Source organism: Lepisosteus oculatus, chromosome 8, assembly GCF_040954835.1.
Source record: "Lepisosteus oculatus isolate fLepOcu1 chromosome 8, fLepOcu1.hap2, whole genome shotgun sequence".
Lineage (NCBI taxonomy): Eukaryota > Metazoa > Chordata > Actinopteri > Semionotiformes > Lepisosteidae > Lepisosteus > Lepisosteus oculatus.
In genome coordinates, this window is record NC_090703.1 from 20,384,966 (window position 1) to 20,406,146 (window position 21,181).

General features: G+C 43.0%; 1 protein-coding gene and 1 long non-coding RNA gene across 2 annotated transcripts in view; both read left to right on the forward strand.

Moving 5' to 3' along the window:
* The window catches only part of galnt16 (UDP-N-acetyl-alpha-D-galactosamine:polypeptide N-acetylgalactosaminyltransferase 16), a 52,935-nt gene extending 40,142 nt beyond the window's left edge, over positions 1-12,793 (forward strand). The window contains exons 8-15 of the mRNA XM_069193369.1: positions 150-234; positions 1,477-1,580; positions 2,023-2,149; positions 2,674-2,766; positions 3,729-3,812; positions 5,153-5,279; positions 6,018-6,134; positions 11,437-12,793. Coding sequence (XP_069049470.1) covers positions 150-234; positions 1,477-1,580; positions 2,023-2,149; positions 2,674-2,766; positions 3,729-3,812; positions 5,153-5,279; positions 6,018-6,134; positions 11,437-11,574 — 875 coding nt within the window. The 3' untranslated portion in view covers positions 11,575-12,793. The remainder of the gene's footprint in view (positions 1-149; positions 235-1,476; positions 1,581-2,022; positions 2,150-2,673; positions 2,767-3,728; positions 3,813-5,152; positions 5,280-6,017; positions 6,135-11,436) is intronic.
* A 2,745-nt stretch (positions 12,794-15,538) lies between these two features.
* On the forward strand, positions 15,539-16,793 carry LOC138240977 (uncharacterized). The gene is made up of 3 exons (XR_011190159.1): positions 15,539-15,638; positions 16,422-16,475; positions 16,581-16,793. It is a non-coding gene; the product is annotated as an uncharacterized lncRNA (long non-coding RNA).
* The last annotated feature ends 4,388 nt before the right edge of the window (positions 16,794-21,181 follow it).

The window sequence follows — 21,181 nt, forward strand, 5'->3', positions numbered from 1 at the left end:
ATAAGCAGCAGAGTAATCCAGGTCTTTTGGTTTTGGGTGGTAGAGATCTGCAACAGGGAGTGGCCATTTTTCTTTCTTTGCTGGGCTCCAAAAGTTTTCTAACTGCGTGTCCTGGTGTTCATGTGGCTGACGACCTCCTTTAATCCCAGGGTTTGACTGGAGTCTCCACTTCAAATGGGAGCAGATCCCCATTGATCAGAAGATGTCCAGGACAGATCCCACACAACCAATAAGGTAACTCTGGCTTCGGATAAACCTCCTCTTACTGTGCTGTGCTATTGTCCTGTGTACAGTTACCGAGTTTGAGCTCAGTCACTGAACTTATTAGACAGCCTTATTAACCTGATAATTTTAATTGCCCCGACAGAACATGTCTAATCCTGTTCTAAAATTCAGATTTATTCAGATTCTGTGCACTAAATGTTGAAATGAGGTTAATGAACTCGGACTGGAATAATTTAGTAATGATATAGTCACGAGGCTCTTTCAGGGTAGAAGTCCGTTCTTGTCTGAAAATGAATTAAAAATTGGCGAGAACTGTTTATGGTATGCACCTTATTACAATGTTAATGTTAATGGGGTTAATAAATCATTAAAAAAAAAACAGGATTTAGAGAAATTCAGTAAAAGCAGGTGTTTTGGCATTTAAAGGGCTGAGGTGCATGATATCAACTTAACAGAAAACTATGAACGGTGTCTTAATCATATTCTTTTTTCATACAAACACAAATGTACAGAAAAATATTTAAGAAACTAGCCTTCTATGATACCTAAATCTTTCAGTTTATGAAGTGCGTAGTGTTATGCCGGGATTGTAGGTGGAAAGAAAAGGGCACAGCAAAGTAATTGTCCTCAGAGTCCGATTAGTGGTGAAGATTGCAGAATTTATTATGTGATTCGGTGATAACAATGCAGTAATGGGAAGCAGAATGGAAAATGGCAGGTAGCTGAGATGCGCAGGGGAAGCTGTTGAATCTGGGCTGGAGACAGGAGGGGATGATAGATAGTTAGCGAGTGGTAGCAATTCAAACAGGAACCAGAAGGCTGTGAACAGGGAAAAACTTTGAAGTAACTCCTAGAAAACCTGAAACAAAAAACACACATTCTTGTTAATCAACTCAATGTCAGAGCCCTGGGGAATGGTTCCTCAGGGTTTAAATAGTGTGCGAGGTTCTTAACGAGCTTGATAAGCCCGGCCTGATCTCGTTGGAGATGGCCCTGATGAGCTCCTTGCACATGAATACGCTGTGGTGATGGAGGGTGCTGATGCAGGAGGACTGGAGATCATCAGAGCATCACACATTGCATATTGTAATTTCCAAATCTTAACTCATTGTTTAGTGAAAGTATTGAATATTTTTAGCATACGCTAAACAAGTGAAGAAGTGCTGTTGCGTTAAGTTCTATTTGTATTGTGTAGCAAATGTCCCAGTGCCGTTTCCCTGGGAAACTCTCACCCTGCTCTTCCTTCTGCAGGACCCCAGTGATTGCAGGCGGCATCTTCGTAATGGACAAGGGCTGGTTTAACCACTTAGGACAGTACGACACGCAGATGGACATCTGGGGCGGGGAGAACTTCGGTCAGCAGCCTTGTCTTCTGTGTGTCTTTCATTGTCACACGTCTCTGCTGACACATGACACAGAGGAGGAGTGTGTGTTAATGGAACAGTCACGTGCGCAGGAGTAAGGGTTAAGGGTTGCTGAGCCAGGTGACAAAGAAGGTCCCATTGTAGATGTGGCTCCTTATAGTTAATAAAGTGTATACTGAGCTGACTTTGACAGAAGGTCTCAGGATTGTGAGCACTCGTGATAATTCTCTGTTCAAGACTAAGGTTCCCTTAACCTATGAATTTCACTTCAGATGCACCATTTCCCTGACCTTAGATGTATTTCTAAACCACCAAACATATAGTGAGTGATGCGCTAATGTACTCACAAGAGTGGCGTCTTCTGCGGAAGCTTAAATTGCAATGCGTTTTGCATTTATTTGTATTCTGCAATTCTCTCTCGTCTGCCTGTCAGAGTTGTCGTTCCGAGTCTGGATGTGCGGAGGTAGCCTGGAGATCCTGCCCTGCAGCCGAGTGGGCCACGTCTTCAGGAAGCGCCACCCCTACGACTTCCCAGAGGGCAATGCCCTCACCTACATCAAGTGAGTGTGGCATGCAGGAGCGATGACGCCGGTGACGCCTTCCTAGCAATAGTGGAGGAAATGGCAGCCAGTGCTTTCTGCAGTTCAGTGCTCCCATGATCCTTTCTTCTTGGCATCCTTAGAGGGAACTAAGAAAGGCTGTGGAAGCACTATGCAAACTGTAATGAACATAGGTAAAGAGGATGAAATAATTCACTGGACTTGCAGAGAAATTGCATGAGACATTCATAATGGGATTTTCCTAGATCTAATCTGCTTTGAGGTGCCAAATGATATTAATGACATTTTTTCTTGTGTGATTTTTTTATTGATCATATTCAGCACAATTATTTCTGGATTGATCTTTCTAGATTTTAGAGTGCTTCTGCTTTTTTTTTGCCCTATTGTGAAGTTCTGGGTTAATAGATTGCTTTGATGTCCATCCATTATTTGCTGCTCCCGGAATGAATCTTTGTGGTTTAGGTGTCAGTGGTGTCAGTCTTTGTTGGGCCGCCTGAGTTACCCTGACTGTGTCATCTATGCAGGAACACAAAACGTGCAGCTGAAGTCTGGATGGATGAGTACAAGCAGTACTATTACGCAGCCCGGCCTTCAGCTCAAGGGAAATCTTTTGGCAGGTCAGTTGGCCTCTCCAATCCTTTTTATCAGAGTTTAACGCATACCCAGCATGCATTATATTGTGTCCCTCCACCTCTCCTGGGCCAGACCCCAGAGAGCCCGTGACTCCTCACAGCGAGATCTGACTACCTCTCCTTCCTGTTGGCCCTCAACCACACCATTGTGAATGCAAGAATGTATCTTTTAACACAGCACTTTATTTTGAATTTTAAGGCTTTTCTTTCTTTAAAAGACTTAAAATGGAAACTGAATAACGTCTGTTATCATTTTGCATAACTAATAGAAGGGCTCTAAAGCATATGAACAGGATGAATAGAAAGTAATGTCCTATTTGATAACTAACGTGATATGTGGCACAGGAAGTACCAATCTAGTGGTCTTCAGGATAAAAGTACCAATAAAGAAATATTTCATTATGGGCATCAGAGGTTCCTAAATCCCCTACAATAATCAGTGTCATGACGTAGACCCTGCCTGGAGCCAATACATTGATATTCACTTCTGGGAGTGAAGCAGTCCCACAGATCTACCATACAAGTCTACAGAGAAGTAAGAGTCCTCAGAAGCTGAAGTGTAGACCGATTAGAATACTAAATAAGCAACACAAGAGTAGTGGTCATTCCTACCAGAGTGTCATGGGCTCAGACCTGTAGTGTTGAATTCTTGAGAAGAAATACAATTTCACTCCTATTAACACATCTGTATGTATTTCAGCTTTGCTGGAGGTTTAGTGTCTTAGTTTACAGGACGGAGAGTCAGCTGGGATAGCAGAACCCTTAAAGGCATGTCAATAATTGGAACATTTAAGTCTTCAGGAACACAGGTGGTATCAAAACCCCAAAATGGCGTGCCCCTCCAGCACAAGGATTGAGCTTGGAATCGGAGGGCTTTGTGTTTCTGCCATTATGGCATGTTAATGCAGTCTGTCTTCTTTCCCCTCCTCTCTCGTTTCCCCGTGCAGCATTGCCGAGCGCCTGGAGCTGCGACGCCGACTGAACTGCAACTCTTTCCGCTGGTACCTGGATAACGTCTACCCGGAGCTCAAGTGAGTCTGACACCGGGCCCGAGGCCAGAGACGGGAAAGAGGCACCTCCCACAGTTTTTCCTATCTTGTATTTTTCTACCCAGCAGTTCAAAATGAACAATTGACAGTTAAAATTGTGGAGCAGCACAGTCAAATGTGTTTCATGGGTTCTGATTATAGCACAACACAGTACTCACAAACAGAACAAATATACAGTAGTAATTAAGTACACTGGTAGAGGACAGACTTAATGTTTTCTACAATGTTATAGAGTTTGAATGATGATCAAAATATATCAATTATCCTACAGTGTCTATGAGGAAAATGGTTTGGGAAAGAAAAAGCAGCAATGCCCAGAGATGCACCATTATAAAACCATGTCCATTTAATCCAAAGTCACTGAACATGTTTAACAGTCTCTTGTTGAGTGACTGTCTTCTGTCTGAGCCTTGTGCCGTCTCAGTTGAGCCTCAGTAGGTTTACAGAGTAAAATTTATTTTTACTGTTTAGATTTATGTAGACGTTTCCAAGCTCTGTTTTCTTTTCAAGATATGAAGGAGTGTACGTGTTACATGGCAGAATTGCTTTATGAATAGAGTTTCAGGTTTTTATTGGGATCAGATAAGGTATTTAACTTTTTTTCCCGCTGCTCCTTAGTAAATAAAATGCCTGTTGTGGACACTATTTCTATATTAATTTGTGTATTTTTTCTCATGGTTTCCTATCACAGTTGTGGTTTTTTTGATCATTCTGTTGTGTTGTTCGCCAACAGCATGTCTAAGTAAATCATTCTAGTCTGACAGGATATAAATATTTCATTGCAGTGTTTCGAATAACTGCTGTTCTATATATCCCAAGCTAGTTTCAGTCTCGTCATAGGTTTCTGTAATGCTACAGGAGCTGAATCTGTGATAAGGCGTAATTCCTCTATTGCAGCAGTCTGTCTGTCTGCAATGAACAACATTAAATATTTTTGTACCATTCTTAATATGAGTTTCTCCTTGTGTTGCTTATGCTTAATAGTATCTTTACATCACTGGTTTGCACCGCATGGGAGATAGGAGAGTCATATTCCAACTGGGTATCAGAAATCTCACTAGAAAGTCCTACAGCACATGAAAGACTTCTGGAATGTTCTTTGACCGATACCACATTGTAATATTGTAGCAGGTGACATGATCTCAAGGTGATTTTTAAAACATTATGCTCCTGAGATCTTTCTTCTTTCAAGGAGTGACTCTAGGGGGAGACAACAGAATTCTAGAGAAAAAAAAACTTGCTTAACTAGGCTTCATATAAGGGTGAGAGAAAATTCTGGCCACTTCTGCTAGTTTGTGGCTGAAGTGCAGTGTCCCCATCAGGGTCCCGGAGAGAGAGCCAGTTCTCAGTGTGCTGCGCCAGGGGAGTCTGTGCCTGGAGTCCCGGGGACTGGCGAATCTGGGCCTGGGCGAATGCAAGGGGAGCGCTGGCAGCACGCCCTACTCTCAGGTGAGGTCACTACCCCCCTGGCACCACCCCCTGCTCTCAGGTGAGGTCACTATCCCCCTGGCACCACGCCCTGCTCTCAGGTGAGGTCACTATCCCCCTGGCACCACGCCCTGCTCTCAGGTGAGGTCAGTACCCCCCTGGCACCGTGCCCAGCTCTCAGGTGAGGTCAGTACCCCCGCTGGCACCATGCCCAGCTCTCAGGTGAGGTCAGTACCCCCGCTGGCACCATGCCCAGCTCTCAGGTGAGATCAGTACCCCCGCTGGCACCATGCCCAGCTCTCAGACGAGGTCACTACCTCCCTGGCACCACGCCCTACTCTCAGATGAGGTCACTACCCCCCTGGCACCACACCCTGCTTCGGGTGAGGTCACTACCAACCCTGGCACCACGCCCTGCTCTCAGGTGAGGTCACTACCACGCTGGCACCATGCCCTGCTCTCAGGTGAGGTCACTACCCCCTGGCACCACGCCCTGCTCTCGGGTGATGTCACTACCCCCCTGGCACCACGCCCTGCTCTCAGGCGAGGTCACTACCCTGCTGGCACCACGCCCTGCTCTCGGGTGAGGTCACTGCCCCGCTGGCATAGTGAGGTCACTGTGTCACTATAACCATTAGGTGTTGATGAACATAATGAGGGAGTGTGAGAGATGTTTGATGTTTTCAAGGTGTCTGTACTCCCAGTTTGCAGTTTCTGGTTCACAGACAATTCTGTGCCTGTCTCTTTTTCTTTGTGCAGAAGTGGATAATCGCTGAGCCGTTGATTCGCCAGCAGGACCACTGCCTTGCCATCTCTGCCTTCTCCTCTGGGTCAAAGGTCACACTTGAGCCCTGTAACCAGAAGGACAGCAGACAGGTAGAAAAATCCACCTTCTTCTGCCACACTCTCCATTGGTTACAAAAATGTCAGGCCTTACCAGGCAGCAGCAGTACCGTGCCAAGCTAATTAAGCTTTCACCAAAACAAGAGCTCATTAGAAGAGAGCAAGGGTCTCCAGCACTTCTCCCGGAGAGCCATTGTTCAGCCAGAGGAGAAAAATGGGTAAAGCAATACCAGGCAATTACCAGGCTGAGCAAAGAATTGTATTGTGCAGTGTTCTTGTTTCTGTACTGGCAGAATGCTGCTTCAGCAGCTTTGACCACAGGGCACTGCCAAGACAAGCAAAGACATGGCTGAGTGCTATTCTATAAGAACTGGAGTACATGGCACTAGATGCCTTCCAAGGAAGTCTGGTCCCTGGCTTCAGCTGCTGTCAAAGTGAGATTTAATTCTGACCAGCTTTCCTGAATGGAATTAAACTGTAGGCTGTGACGAACATAGTCATTACTAAATGCCTTTAGGAATCTGTGCCTCTATTTATTGAACGTTAAGCCGCTTTAAGTCATTTAAGAAAAGCCTTAAAATTGAAAACAAAGTGCTGTATTATAAAACCAAACTTGCCTTATGCAGATTATGTTTGAACAAACAAGCTTTGTTTTCTGTGCTGAGCAGAGTTAGAATGCCGTCCAGCTAACACTGTAAAGCTTCTGAACTGAGGGACTCTTCCAGGGAGAAATGATTATGAGTATGGATTTTAACTGGTACCAGTCCACGGGAACTGGGAGGGAGGCATTGTGGGTAGGAAGTTGGAGTGTTTGAAAGCTGTGAGCACTGAACCGTGGATGATGATGTTGGTGGAGATAATTCTGAATCGGCGACTCTGAGGGTTACCCCTTTCTCACTGTCCCAGTCACTTATTAAAAACACATTGAGCCCCAGAGCCAATTTCTCTTGATTAGAATTAATGTGTGATTCCATTGGAACCACCTGGGAGTGATTTACTCTTCCCAGATTACTCTAACTGAAACATTCTGTGCGAGTGCGGGCCTGACACAAGCCATATCTCTCTTGACAGCTCACAAAGAAACCCACATGTATTTGTCTGGAAACAGCAGGCTCCACTTTTGGGGATGAATTCAGTATACTTGATGCCGTTTTCTCTGATGTGGAAATACGATGTTGGCTTCTTTTAAAAAAGGGAAGACTTTGAAACTGAAAGAGTCTTGAAGGTGCCTGAGCTGTGTTGAAAGCCAGGCTTCTGCGCGAATGTCGGACCACTAAACCTGGCAAGAAAGAGGGAGGGGGGGGCGAACACTTCAGAATACCAGGCCATACAAAACACGTCCTGAAAGCATTACGGTGCGTTTGTACTGTATTATCCTCCCAAAATGTCTCCCCCATATAAAACCTGTTTAGCTCAAATTTTTCATTCTCATAAAGCACCTTCTGGGAAAACTACTTAAACACGATTTAAAATCAAACACAACACAGGGGAGGTGCAGGCAAGGTGGAGAGATGTCATTGTTCTCCGGAATTATTTTAATTTTCCTTTACTAAGCACCTCGGAAAGCCACCCTTAAAATAAGGTTGTTTATTTTTAGCATTATTATTTAATAGCTGCATATATGCTGCGCTTTTTGTCTCACAGGATCTTAAAGCTCTTTTTTATTTAGGAGGGCACCTATTTCATCCAGCCCTGAAGTACAGCCCCATCTGGTTAACACAGCAGCCCCACTGCACGGCATGGCAGATAAGGGGTGGGGACAGAAAATTGCTTCACCAGCTGAATTATTAAAAGACAAGTGTAGGGAAGCCTTATTGTACAGGCCCACTTTAAAACCTAGCCTGGACACTGGAGGTAACACTTCTGCTATTGGATCTTTAATGATTAAGTCCCCCAGAACCTCAGTTCCCTCCTGCAACAGTGCCTGCAGACACCACACTGGGGCTGTAAGTGATAGTGCTAATTTGTAAGTCTGATTTCAGTAACCCAAAAATCCTCTTATATTCCCAACCGTTAGGGTGTTTCCAAGATCCTGCTCCTTGGTTCCCATTTTCCCTTCAAAGTCACCACCTGTAAGCAAGCTTAAGGGCTCTTCATGCACAGAAAACAAATGGCAGTCGACCAATTAATGACGCTTAAAGATTAGTGTCACCTGGCCTAGAGGGTGGAGCAAATTATTCAACCGCAGTGTAAATACCAGAAAATAAAAATACACATTGTTGCAAAGCAATCCAGTAAGGGCATTGGTCAAAGAAACGAAACATTACAGGAACCCCGCAACATAAAAAATGTGTGGCATGAGAATTTATCAGAGCAAGCTGCTAAGTGTAAGGAAAGTTAATTCTCACAGTGACAGAAAAAGTGTGACAACATGGATCACCAGTCTCAGTCTTTGTGCTTGTGTGCAATTTAGCCAGCATTTCTGGATTTTCTCCTGGGGTGTCTGTGAAACAGCCAGTAGGATATTAGGGGGAAAGGCACAGCTGACATGGAACCATTTAGTAAAAGTTCAAGAGACGCCGGGTTTGCTTAGAGCCGTGACAATGGGGAAGAGCCTAGGAGAAGCCCCTCCTGAAATGGAGCATTGTGCAGAGCAGAGTGAAGTGAAGGAGGGAAGGGAAAGAGATGATATTCTTCAGCATAGAGCATGCACTGTCATGAGAAAAGAGGATCAAGGGATTTAGAACTCATATGTTTTTGGAGATCTGTCTGACACATAATGTACGCAGCTATTTTGTTGAAATGAGCAGACACTGACATCAGCCAGACTGCTTTGCATCACCCTTGAAAAGAAAGCTAAGCACAGATACACAGGGTTCTGCTTTCAGCCTGAATCAACATAGTTATAGTGCTGGTGCAGAGGCATGATAACCCAGTAACAATATAATCTGTTAAAATAGAATAAGGTACTGATAACTTTTTTAATGTGCCAGAAAATTAGTGTCCTTAGTATTATTTGGTGTAACATATGTTGGGTACAAAAATCCTAAACACATTGTTTGTGTGTGTTTACAGTTCTTACGCGTGTGAAGTGTTTTTAATCTAATATACAGGATTTCTTTAGCTGTTTGTTTTACAGTACAGCCCCTTGCGTCAAATTTCCCTTTTGGGGGAACTGAGTTTGAATATGAGTAACAGCTTTAACTGCTGGGAAGATCCATAATCATTATATTTTTTTGGTAATTTGCTTCTTTAGAATCCATCGATCTAGAACGTATTTACTGTACATTTCACAGGCGTCTATCTTCTAGACAAATGAAACCCCGTCTGGAGGAGCTGAGACTGAGTTTGAATATGAGTAACAGCTTTAACTGCTGGGAAGATCCATAATCATTATATTTTTTTGGTAATTTGCTTCTTTAGAATCCATCGATCTAGAACGTATTTACTGTACATTTCACAGGCGTCTATCTTCTAGACAAATGAAACCCCGTCTGGAGGAGCTGAGACTGATAAATGATAAATTAATCTTCCATGATTAATTCGCCATGTGTTTCCACTTGTTCAACTTTTCCCAAGTTGTTTTACCGATTTTAAGGAATTTTTCCAACCTGTGGAAGCCTGACCTTTTGCTTCTGATTCATTTCAATATGCAACCTGAGTCTGCCTCTGAAAACACACAACCTCATGGCAGAATATTTCCATAAATTCCGTTAACCATTTCTATTGGAGTTTCAGCTGAAACTCTCTAACTGGGTATCTGTAGTTTCTAGCTTCTCTATTTCTATTCGTTTCCAACCTGGAATTTTATGTCTGGGCTCAGCCTATGTGTGTGAAGTCATTTTTAAGGTGTTTCAAAAAATGTAATTGTAGGATTTAAAAGTGTGTGACATTATTACTCCACAGCTTTCAGTCCTTGTTGTGATCTAAGAAATGGATTGGGTCCTTCAGTGCCACATCACAAAGGTTCATGGTTGTCTTAGTATATTGCCTGTTCATTATCTTTGTGTTCAATGTAGTTGCTTTTGAAAAGCAAATCTTATAGCTTAAAGTTCTTTTAAGTACTAACAAGCAACAAATTATCTGCTGTTGGCAGTGCTTTGAGCTGAAATCTGTTGATTCTGTTAAACACCAAAAGTGGTATGTGTACTAAAACAGGACAGTGTACTTGGTAATCATTATCCTGTATTATGTCCTACCTAGTGGTGTACTTGTTTTAGGTGAAGCCCAGGGATAGCTGTCAGCTTGTCTCTTAAAGCAAGCACTCATAGTGTTAGACTTCTTGCCTTGGCTGGTTTAGATGACATGATTGCACTCAAGACACTGTTTTATAGTAATGTGTTATCACTGAGCACAGCCTGACCTACAGCTGCAGTTTAAGTGGAGGTTTATTAGGAATAAATGAAATAAGACAGATGGATATAACTATTTGTCTGTTTAATGCCCCCCAGATAAATTCTTTAATAAATTGCAGTTTTTGATTTGCTGCGCATTTGAGGTCTTTAGAGAGAACCAGAGCTACTTGTTTTGCCACAGTATCAACTATATATTTTTGATGTGATATCTTTTAGAAGTCTACAATCAATAGGATACTGATTAACTATGCTTATAAGGGCTGAACCGGCTGAACCCTTAGCTGAGTGTAGGAGAGTCGTGTTAAAGCACGATACAACTGCAGGAGAGGAAACAAAAATGGAAATTGGTATAAAATACAGTGAAAATTATCATAAAAGGGCAAAATTACATAATGGATTTACTTTGGTGAATGTTTAAAGGGATGTGATGGATTTGCCAGGAGTCCAAGAAGTTAGGATTCCCAGCATGAAGTGTAAAGCCTTTACTTCATTTAGGTCTTCAAATGCAATAAGTGTGAATTATATTGTTTTGTTCTAAAGTAAAATGTTTGAGAAGAGATCAAAGTTTACACGGTTTAAGCATTTAAAGTCTTTCTTTCAGATTTCATGGCTGATCATATAAGTATGTATTCTGCTTGTGCGCAGTGCATGACTGATCACTGTGATTCAGGGGTGGTTTGAAATTTTCTCAATCAGATATACAAAACACCTGTGCCAATACTTTTATTTTACTACAGCCCAGCAGCAATATTCTAGATTGCTTTCTCCTTATTCCCTTCTTCTTGTTTTTCCACATAGACAATAACGGATGTTGGATAACAAACATATCAACATGCTATATGATTACAGTACATTTTGATTAATACATGCTGAAAGTTTCTTTCAATGCCAAATGTTACATGATGTGAAATGCTTGAGGTTCCTAGATCTAAACCTGCCGAAGACCATACCTACAAAGCAGGTAGCTGCCATAGATCCGGCCCTTTGCCTCCGCATTGGGCTCAGACGATACCTCACAAGCACTGTTCTTCTTTCTCCAGAAGTGGAAACCAAAAGGCTCATCTCTGCAGCACCAAGTCAGCGGCCTGTGCCTGGACAGCCAGCCTGGCCCGGTGGTCATCAGCCAGTGTCGCCCCCAACTGGCCAGCCAAACCTGGGACCCCCAGCCCGCCACATGATCACCACGCTGGACAGAGGGGCAGGGGGAGGGGCGGGGGGCTGCAGGGGGGGGGCAGACTGTGGACTAACGGACCTATGGGACGCCCAGGTGAGAGAGAGAGGGCCAGAGGCACTGACCTGCTGTGAGCTTGTTCACAAGCCCCTCTGCAGTGATTTGTCCGACTTTTTGCCATGTTTTCATTATTCAGAAGGGGAAAGCAGACAGTTTTTCACAGGTGAAGTCACCTGCCTCCCCTCCTATCAACTATTGTCCTGAATTAAACTGTCCAAAGTGCAACACCTTTGACTTTTAAGTGAGTAAGCAGACTCACACAGATGTGATTAATGTCTTTTAGAAAGTAGAGGATATTCTCAAACATCCTCATTATAAAAAATAATCCTTACACTTGTCTAGCGCTTTTCTGGACACTCCACTCAAAGCGCTTTACAGGGAATGGGGACTCCCCTCCACTGGATTGGATACCAGTACTTGTAGCTGTAATTAATTTATGGGGAAACTGATAATTTGGAGAAACTGTCTATTTCTTATTAGCATATACTAGCATTAGTAGTAACTCACTGTCTCAAAGTAAGCACACTCAAAGTATTTTGAAGAGAAAAACTGTCCACATGACGCATCAGTCAAATTCCGAGCAGGTCACAGATAATTCAAATTGGGCCAGTAACACATTAAGCTTTGTCTGCACGCTTCCATTGGGATTTGTGGAGGATTAAAGTGTGCACTCTTGTCTCTGTTTCTATCAATGTCCAAACCGCGCAGCAATCACTGTCACTTTTAATTGAAATGAAAAGTGTCTCTACAACAATTCCCAACAATCCTGGTCGCCCAGGAACGAATACTGGGTCAAAATGGCATAAGGTGGAGATTTTTTGTGAATGTAAGGGTTGCACTCTGAACAGTGCTGCCCAGTGGCACTGACTGTAGGGAAAATTGGACAGTTCCATTTTCTGAAAAGGGGGGGAGGTCCACTTATACCAGGGGGAAAGGAATGTTCCACTGTGATGGGGAGGTGCAGGGGCTGTGAAGTAAGTACTGTCAAGACGTATTATTTATTTTGCATGGGATTTTTCTTCAAGTTACACTTGAACAGCTGAGAGGCGAATTTGCAGCCCAAAGAATGTATTTTTTTTAATCCTGTAAATATTTTAACAAGAACTTCCCATAGTTCTGACAGAAGAATTATTTCATTCGTTTCAAATAAAAGGGACTTGATCACACACCGCTGTTGTGTTTTTCTGTTGTGTGTTGTGTGAAGAAATCTGCAGAAGACTTGAACTCCCTGGGCGGACAGGGCTGTTAATCAGGGCTGACATCTGCACTTTGGGGTGCGATGCTTTGTGTTTGAACCAATATGCTATACATCTTGCTAGGTCGTGGAATTTAAATTCTGTATTGTTTCTGGGGAATGATTATTAGTGTATGGAATGAACTTCACAGCCACATGTAAAGATTAATACATTGTAGGAAGCTAATTCCTGTATTTCCATTCCTGTATGGTGTGAGCACAAATTCACCAGCACCCTGTTTATCACATTCCTGTCACTATTACTCATTTCCCGGGCATTCTGTAGTCTACAAAATGTATAAACCAATTTCTAAGGTCTAATCCTGAAGCAGTTGCAAGGTTTCTAAAGTGTGTAATTCAGGACTGTGGTCGCAAGCTGTGCTTGAGGCTGAACCATGTGAGTAATGAAGGAAACAGGAGTGTGACCCCTGAAAAGGGGCAGAATTGTGGCCTCACAGCACTGGGGGCCCCCAGGTTCAATTCCAGGGGTGCTACTGTATGTGTGTGGAGTTTGTAAGTTCTCCCCGAGTTTGTGTTGGTTTCCTCCAGGTACTCTGGTTTCCTCCCACAGTCTACAGACATACTGGTAGGTGAATTGGCTTCTGGTAGGAAAATTAGCCCTGGTGTGATTGTATGTGTTGCTGTTTGGTTGTGTGCTGTGATGGACTGGCATCTTGTCCAGGGCATATGCCGCCTTGCGCCTGTTATTTGCTTGAAAGGGCTCCAACTCCCCCATGACACTGAATTGGAAAAAAGTGGTTAGAAAATGGAGGGGTGGACTCCAGCCTACTGTGTCATTAACGAGTACAAGTATACAGTATCTGGCCAGTGACATAATTCAACTCTCACATAGGCAATTCAACAGAAGAGTCAGAGAAGAGTCACTCCACACTTGGGTACTGTCTCAATATGCAGACAGTAGCTTCTGGAATTCCTGTCTGTAAGAATTCCGATACAGCACATCGCGCTGCAGGGTTTGCTAATGATCGTGAATTTAAAGGCACACCAACCCAGGGCCACAGACCTACAAAGCAGCTGCCACCCCCTCTCAGATTTAATAATTTAATGAGAAAATTGCCCGTGCAGATGTATCCATTTGCGTTCCCTGTACCCACCCTGTTTCAAGTGGAAACAGTTCATCAGCTTTCTGCCCCAAAAGGAGCCCTCAGATTATTCCAGAGTTTGCCAAAAAGTCAGCATTGAAACGCCGCCAACCATTACTTCATCACTTTAAAACACACACAATGTATCCCCAGCAACATGAGTGGGTAAAACCCTGAGGGATTTAGATTCAAAAGCGGTTAAAGAAAATTTTAAAAAGGGCCCAGTCGAGTAGTTAGAGCGAGGTGCTGTCTGGGACTAACGACACAGCAGCTGGACTGACGCTTTTAAGGAAAACGAGACCCTAAAACGAGTTTAGGTTACTTTCCCTTAGGTAGACATCACTTAAAAGAATACTTTTACAATCTGTGGTAATTAAGGATTTCAGCTTCACAGCCACCTTTATAAGATTCATGGTGTATTTTCAACAGATCCTCCCTGATTTAGAAGTAGGAAAGTAGGGTTAAGATTCAGCCAACACACTGTGCTTAAACTCCTGCAAGCAGTTTTGCAGGCTTCACCAGCAGCAGATCTGTCAGCACGCAGTTCGCAGGGTCTGCTTGAGTACAAAGAGTTCGGTTCTAAAGACAAGTCCAGTTCTGTCCGATTTTAATTTCTGTTTGGTTTCTGAAAGTATTCCAGTTATATATAGTGATTATATATATATATAGATTACATATATATATAGACATTTTAAACGGAACAATTAGCCCATCTGACCGGACCCCAGGTACCTACAGTAATTTGTCTGTACCCAAGTCTCATTTAAAAGTTAGTTTCGCCAGAAGAAAATGATTTTTGTCGACTTATTTTAAAACATAATTCTGATTAAATTAAACACAATTAGTTAAATATAATTAACATAAGATAATTCATTTAATCCGCGTAATTAGAAAGGAAACATTATGGAGAAAAACAAATTATACTCGGTGCCATTTTGTTTTTTGTGCACTTACAAAGAGACACACTAAGTTTGAGTTGCGTACAATTTGACAGTGGCTCCAATTGCAAGCAATTTTAATTTGCACGCAGTACAACTTTCCTTTCTACAATATTCTCCTAAAGTAACCACAGAAAATAGAAAGAAAATACAACAAAAATACACAAAAGACAATTACTGTGGCACTAACTACTCTAACCACCCAGTCTGTGATTCAGTGTGAAATATCGTGCAATATCAATCAATCAAAATGTATTTATCAAATGCATAACACTACAGCGTGCAGCAGTAGTTGCTGGCAATGAAATGTATTTTTTGGGATAGGATAATATGGAACATGATAAGGGTCTAGATTGTGTGCTATCGTTCGTCTGGAGCAGGGTTGCAGTTTTAAAATAGTCATTTCTAATTTTTCCAGTTACTTTATTGTTGGTCTGAATAATATCTTGATTTAATAATCATATAATAATAAGATATTAAATAAGCGGTTTTTTAAACTGCAGTATTTTAACTCGTGGGGAACTGATTCGTTCTGCAGTACCAATATTACCCAGCAGGTGGAGCGCTAATCTTAGAAAATGGTCTCGCGATCTTGTGTTTAGAACCAACGGCTGGATGCATCAGTCCCAACTCCCATGCAACTGTTTACGTGCAAGTGCAAGCCTTGCAATACTTCACTTATAAATTACTTCTGTTGTGGACTATGTTTACAGATCATTTGCAGATCAATAACCTGGTAGGTGAATGAACTGTTTTTTCTTCCATACAATGCTTTATTAACTTGACTGTCAGTAGCTTGATTCCATGCATTTATCAAGTATCATTCACAACCCCTAAAGCGTTACCCTTGGCTTATCTCTAGAAATATTGATTTGATCACTTGATTACGTAAAACTACAGAATATTCATAATCTCTTTTTAATTTACTGGGCAGGTGCCACATTCCAAGGTGATCATCAAATGTAATCATCAAGCAATGGCATTTTCATTTTCAGAGTATTTTTTCATATACTGTAGCGTCAGTAATGATGGGTCCCCTCGTTAGCTGCAAGAGAGATTTTGCAACACCGTCTTGTGGTCCTTCATGCAAGGGGTGGCCAGAAACGGCAAACCCAGAGCATTGTCACCTTGGAAAATAAACCCAGGGGTGTGATAACATGGACAAGGCACACAACACAGCACTGTCTGCTGTCGTAATGACACAGCTGTGGTAAACGCAGTCCTGCCAGTCATGGTGATGCAGCCCCACACCAGCACTGAGGAACTGCCGCAGGGAGATGATAGTGTTGTCTCACATGACGCCACTTCCTGGCACAGGCTTCTCAGAAGAACACGATTCCTGACACCCTGTGTGTAACCACTGGGCTGCAGTCTCTTCATGCTGGTGGTTTCCAGTACATGCTTCGTGTCCACACTTGAACCCTGGCCTGTGGAGTTGTGCCATCAGTCACTCACTGCCCTATAGGACAGTAGTAGGTCAGATGCTTCCTGGATTTTCACCACAGCATCGTATTTCCAGGTTTGTGGAATCGGGAGCATAAGAAGCTGATGATCAACTGGGAGACACACTCAGGTACACTCCCTCACACCCGAAGAAGGCTCCACAGCCGAAACATTGTGTTTTCTTTCTTCTCTTTTCACCATAGAATAAACCATAGAATTACTTGTTCCTTTGCAGCCAAGCATGCTGACGCAGCTACCCACCTGAGACACAGAGGTAGCTGTGTATCCAAGGGCCCTTCCTTCCTGAAGCGCTTTTTCTTGAAACCTGAGATCAGAAGACATGCCTTTACACAAAGAGTTGTGAGAGTGTGGGATAAGTTGCCCAGCCAAGCTGTTTGAAGTTGATTTCAGGAAATAGCTGGATGAAAGAGATCCTTAAATCAATTAGCTCCTAACTACCAAACAGACTCGATAGGCTGAATGTCCTCTTTTTTAAAATATTGAATAGTAGTCACAGCAAATATGATTGAACATGTTTTCTCTGTTTTCGAATCCCCAATCTTGTTCTTTTCACATGACTTGCATGGTTTTCCGCTGGACCAGTGACTGTGCTGGTCATTATGTTTTCGTAGCTACAAATGTTGGGACTGGAACACTTAGAACAAATAGCACAATGCAAAAACAACCGATGTTATGCTGCAGTTAAAACCCAGCTCCTGGCATGTGTTGCTTTCAAATTCTGTTTTAGAATTAGAACTTTGGGCAGGAGAGTACATGCCCAAAGGTGTACATTACGCACTGTATGGTTTAACATTGTGTTGCTGGCCATAAGTCCCATCCTTGGAGACTCCTGCCTTGGAAGAGCAGACCTGTGCCGATCACTAGGCAGGGATGTGTGCTGCCACTCCCCCACACCTGACAGAGCTAAGAAAGCAAGATTGATTGCAGCAAGATAGATAGATTTACAAATCCCTTCCTTGCCATTCAATACATGTGTTTGCTTCTTAATTAACAGCCAGCCAGCCAGCCAGTTTGTTCCTCATCCAGCAATGTGAGGGCACAACTGGGAAGAGGAGATCAACTGCTGTGTAGGGGCTGCAGTGTTTCCCCGCACACACGATCACATCATTTGACATTATTACTTTCTTCCATGCAATATATAGAAATATCTGACCAACAAAGAACATAAAGAAGACAAATAGTGCCAATTTTAGTTAAATCCTCATTTACATCTATATATAAGTGCTGCTTACAAAAATATTTGTATTTTTTTATCCAATACAGGGTTGTGGGGGAGCCGAAGCCCATACCAGCAATAGGTAGAATGCGAGATACGCCCTGGACGGGATGCCAGTCCATCGCAGGGTGCCCACATACACACACTCACACCAGGGCCAGGTTTTTCCAAAAGCCACTAAACCTACCAGCATGTCTTTGGACTGTGGGAGGAAACCAGAGCACCCCAGGAATTGAACCCATTGCCCCAGTCTGCAAGGCAGTGCTGCTAACCACCAAGCCATCATGCCATGCTTTGCGGAAACCCATTTTTATTATTTTTTTTCTAAAAGCAGAGCTAACAACATAACATCACCCCTACCACCACCACCTCCCTCTGAGCTTCAAATTCTTACTTCTAAAGCGCTGTATTGATTTTTTTGTCCATGAGAAAGCAATAAATTATGCATAGAGAGCAGAGACTTAGGCAAAGGCAAAGGTATCGTTACAGCATGTGCATCCCAGAATGGCTCTTAAAGCTATTCTTCTTAGCCGCCCGGTTTCGGCAGTTTATAATTGTAAAGTCAGTGCTGTTACGGCAAGGATTTCAGAACAGGGATGATATCAGTCCAAACCACTGCTTCAGTATCACTTCTATTGATATAGGAGTCGAAGAGGATGAGTGCTTATTTGATTAATACCGGTTTGATTCTCCCTATCTGCCATAGCTATACACTAAGCATTTTACATCGGTTTCTTAAAGGGGCAAGTTTTAATTAAAATTGAAACTGCAGAACTCCTTTTGTCAGGTTATAGATTGTCATTCAAGGGGAACCCAGTCCCTGCAAGTACTGATTTTCGTGCTGTTGCTAAATCCTTGAAAAAACAGTGGGATCACCTTTCTGGAGCTCCTGACAGTTCCCCTGCACTGGTCTCTTGAAACTTCCCGTGACATGAAGTCAATTGCTGTCAAACAGCTGAAGTGTTGCAATAGGGGAGACAGTTTCTTAGCCACTGGGTGTGAGGGAAAAGGCGCTGAAAACACTTTCTTCCGGATGATCTGAAGTTCTGAGTGTTCAGCTATAACCAGGTAGCCAGGAGACAATACGCCAGCTCACGTGTAGGAAAACACCTTCTTGTCTTGGAAATTGTTGGACTTGTCTGAAGTAGTAGTAACCAAACGCAAGTTAACATTTTCATACCTCCAAAAAATGTCAAATGCAACATTATGAGAACTGTGGCTGTGTAACATTCAGAGTGGTGCAGAGCAGAGCTAGGACAGGCATATGCATTAATATCTGCTTAATATGTGTTATGTAATTCGTGTCATGCCCCCGGAGGACTCATCGCCCTCAATCAACTCCTTCACATTCCAGTGCAGTCTCTAAATAATCAGACACACCTTCTCTCACCTGTGTACTTAAACCAGTCTGACACACCATTCCTTTCTCAGGTTTTTCCTAGCTAGAGCTACATTGTTCCTGTGCTTCTTTGCAGGACTCCTAGTTTTCTGGATTCCGACCTCGGCTTGTTTACTGACTGCGTCTCTTGGTTCTCAATTTGATTGTAGTGGATTTTTCTACCTTTTGACCCTGGCCTGGACTTTGGACTCTTGAATTTGGGTTTGTGTCTACAAGAAAATTAACATTCAGAGGATTCTGCGTAGGGTCCGTAGACATGAGATCGTTACAATGTGCTGCCCTGAAAGAGGATCCCATGCTTGAGCACCTGCTGCTCAACCTGATCCTGCTCCCCCACACATCCAAACTAGACCTCAGCAGGCTGATCGACATCTTCTGAAGTGGGATGGGGACTTTTGACAGCCCATATGACAGCATGAGAAGTCTCAGCAACCTGTGCACATCTAAAAGCCTTACAGCCTCACTGAGTCTTACTGAGTCTCACCTGATAACCACAACATCCCAGCAACACAAGCAAGTATTGGGGAAACCTGGGAGGGCAATGGGTATTTATATTGTCTCAAGAATGTCCTCCCCCATACTTAATGAGACTAAAAAGCACAACATGCCAACAGAGCCCAAGAAGGTGACCAGAGCAGGCTCCCACCAACAGCTTCTGTGCCTCAGTCCACCTCAAGTTCTGCACCAGGAATGATGAAGGATCAGTCCCTGAGCTGTCTAAATGCTCCAGGATTCCAAAGGTCACCAACTAATTGCTTTCTCTTCGTATACCCCAGCGCAGGAGTGTGGTTTGCAGACTGTGTAATGATTATGGATTCGCTGTCAGAGAGACAAGCCCCTGATGAATCTTAGTTTCTATTAAAATGATGATTTTAAGGTGTAATCTAGACCCGTGCTAGTTTCGAGCTACTGTATGTCTGTACTGTACGTGTTTCAGGCAGATGGAAAGCTTCACACATCTTCCACTTCAAACTTTGGGGGAGATTTCACACTGGCAGAAGCATACCAAACCATAATATCAAACAACACAGAAAACAGGAACAGCGGACACAAATGCAGATTTGTTGTACCTGTACATTCACTAATGATGGAAAAAAGAAACTGTGTTTTGTCACAGGCAGTGGTGTATTGAACACAACTCAAAATCCACAGTGGATTGAGTCCCATTGTTTTTTCTTAGCCTTCATATAAATGGCCTCTATGAGAAAGGGTTTTAGGATTTTCCCAGAGACTGTTTGTGTTCTTGATTTACAGACACTGGATTAGAAATCTCCACAGGCGTGATGCGATGCAATTAAAGGCTGAGTATTTGTTTTCTAATTAATGATTTAGCTGTCCTGCAAGTGCTTCTTGTGGAAGTGGGAGCAGGGCAGCGAAGGGACAGAGGTGCACAAATAATTCTCAGGGTTCTGGTTGTCTCACGCCAGTTGCAGGACTCCGAAAGGCAGCACAAGTTCTAATGGAGCCTGTCGGAGCGGGAGTATGTTGGTAGGCACTGCTAGCCCAAGGCGGTACAATCCTTTGAAGAAAACTCTGCATGGCTCACTCTTTCATCTCGGGCCTTAGAGATTTCCTCCTCAGCGGAAGAGACGCTGAAGTTATCAGGGAGGGAGCTCACGTACAAAGCTGGCAGATCCTCTCATAAATATTTCCTCCCTGAAGGATAATGCCCTTACTTCATCGTGATGAATCAGTAAGAGCATCTTTTAATATGGTTTCCTTTTTCGTTTTAAATAATGTATCCTTCTTATTAACTTTATTATGATGTCCTTATAATAATAATTCCTTGCATTTACAATACTTTGCTATACTGAAATGGACTACAATGATAACAGTGAGAATATCTAGATAAGAAGTACTTAGATATGAACTGATTACCTACAGTAGATGTTTCTAGTTTGTCTCTCGCTGTCTTTGATGTATGTGGAATTATAATTATATCTTTTTATGAGCCAGCAGCCATACAGTATCACCCTGCAGCTCTCAACTGGCAGCCCACTGAAGCTAAGCAGGGTTGAGCCTGGTCAGTACCTGGATGGGAGATCTCATGAGAAGCTACGGTTGCTGCTGGAAGTGGTGTTAGTGGAACCAGTGGTGCCCACCCTGCAGTCTGCATGGGCCCTAATGCCCCAGGGGATACAATACTGTAGTGGGCGCTGTCTTTCTGAAGAGACGTTAAACCAAGGTCCTGACTCACAGT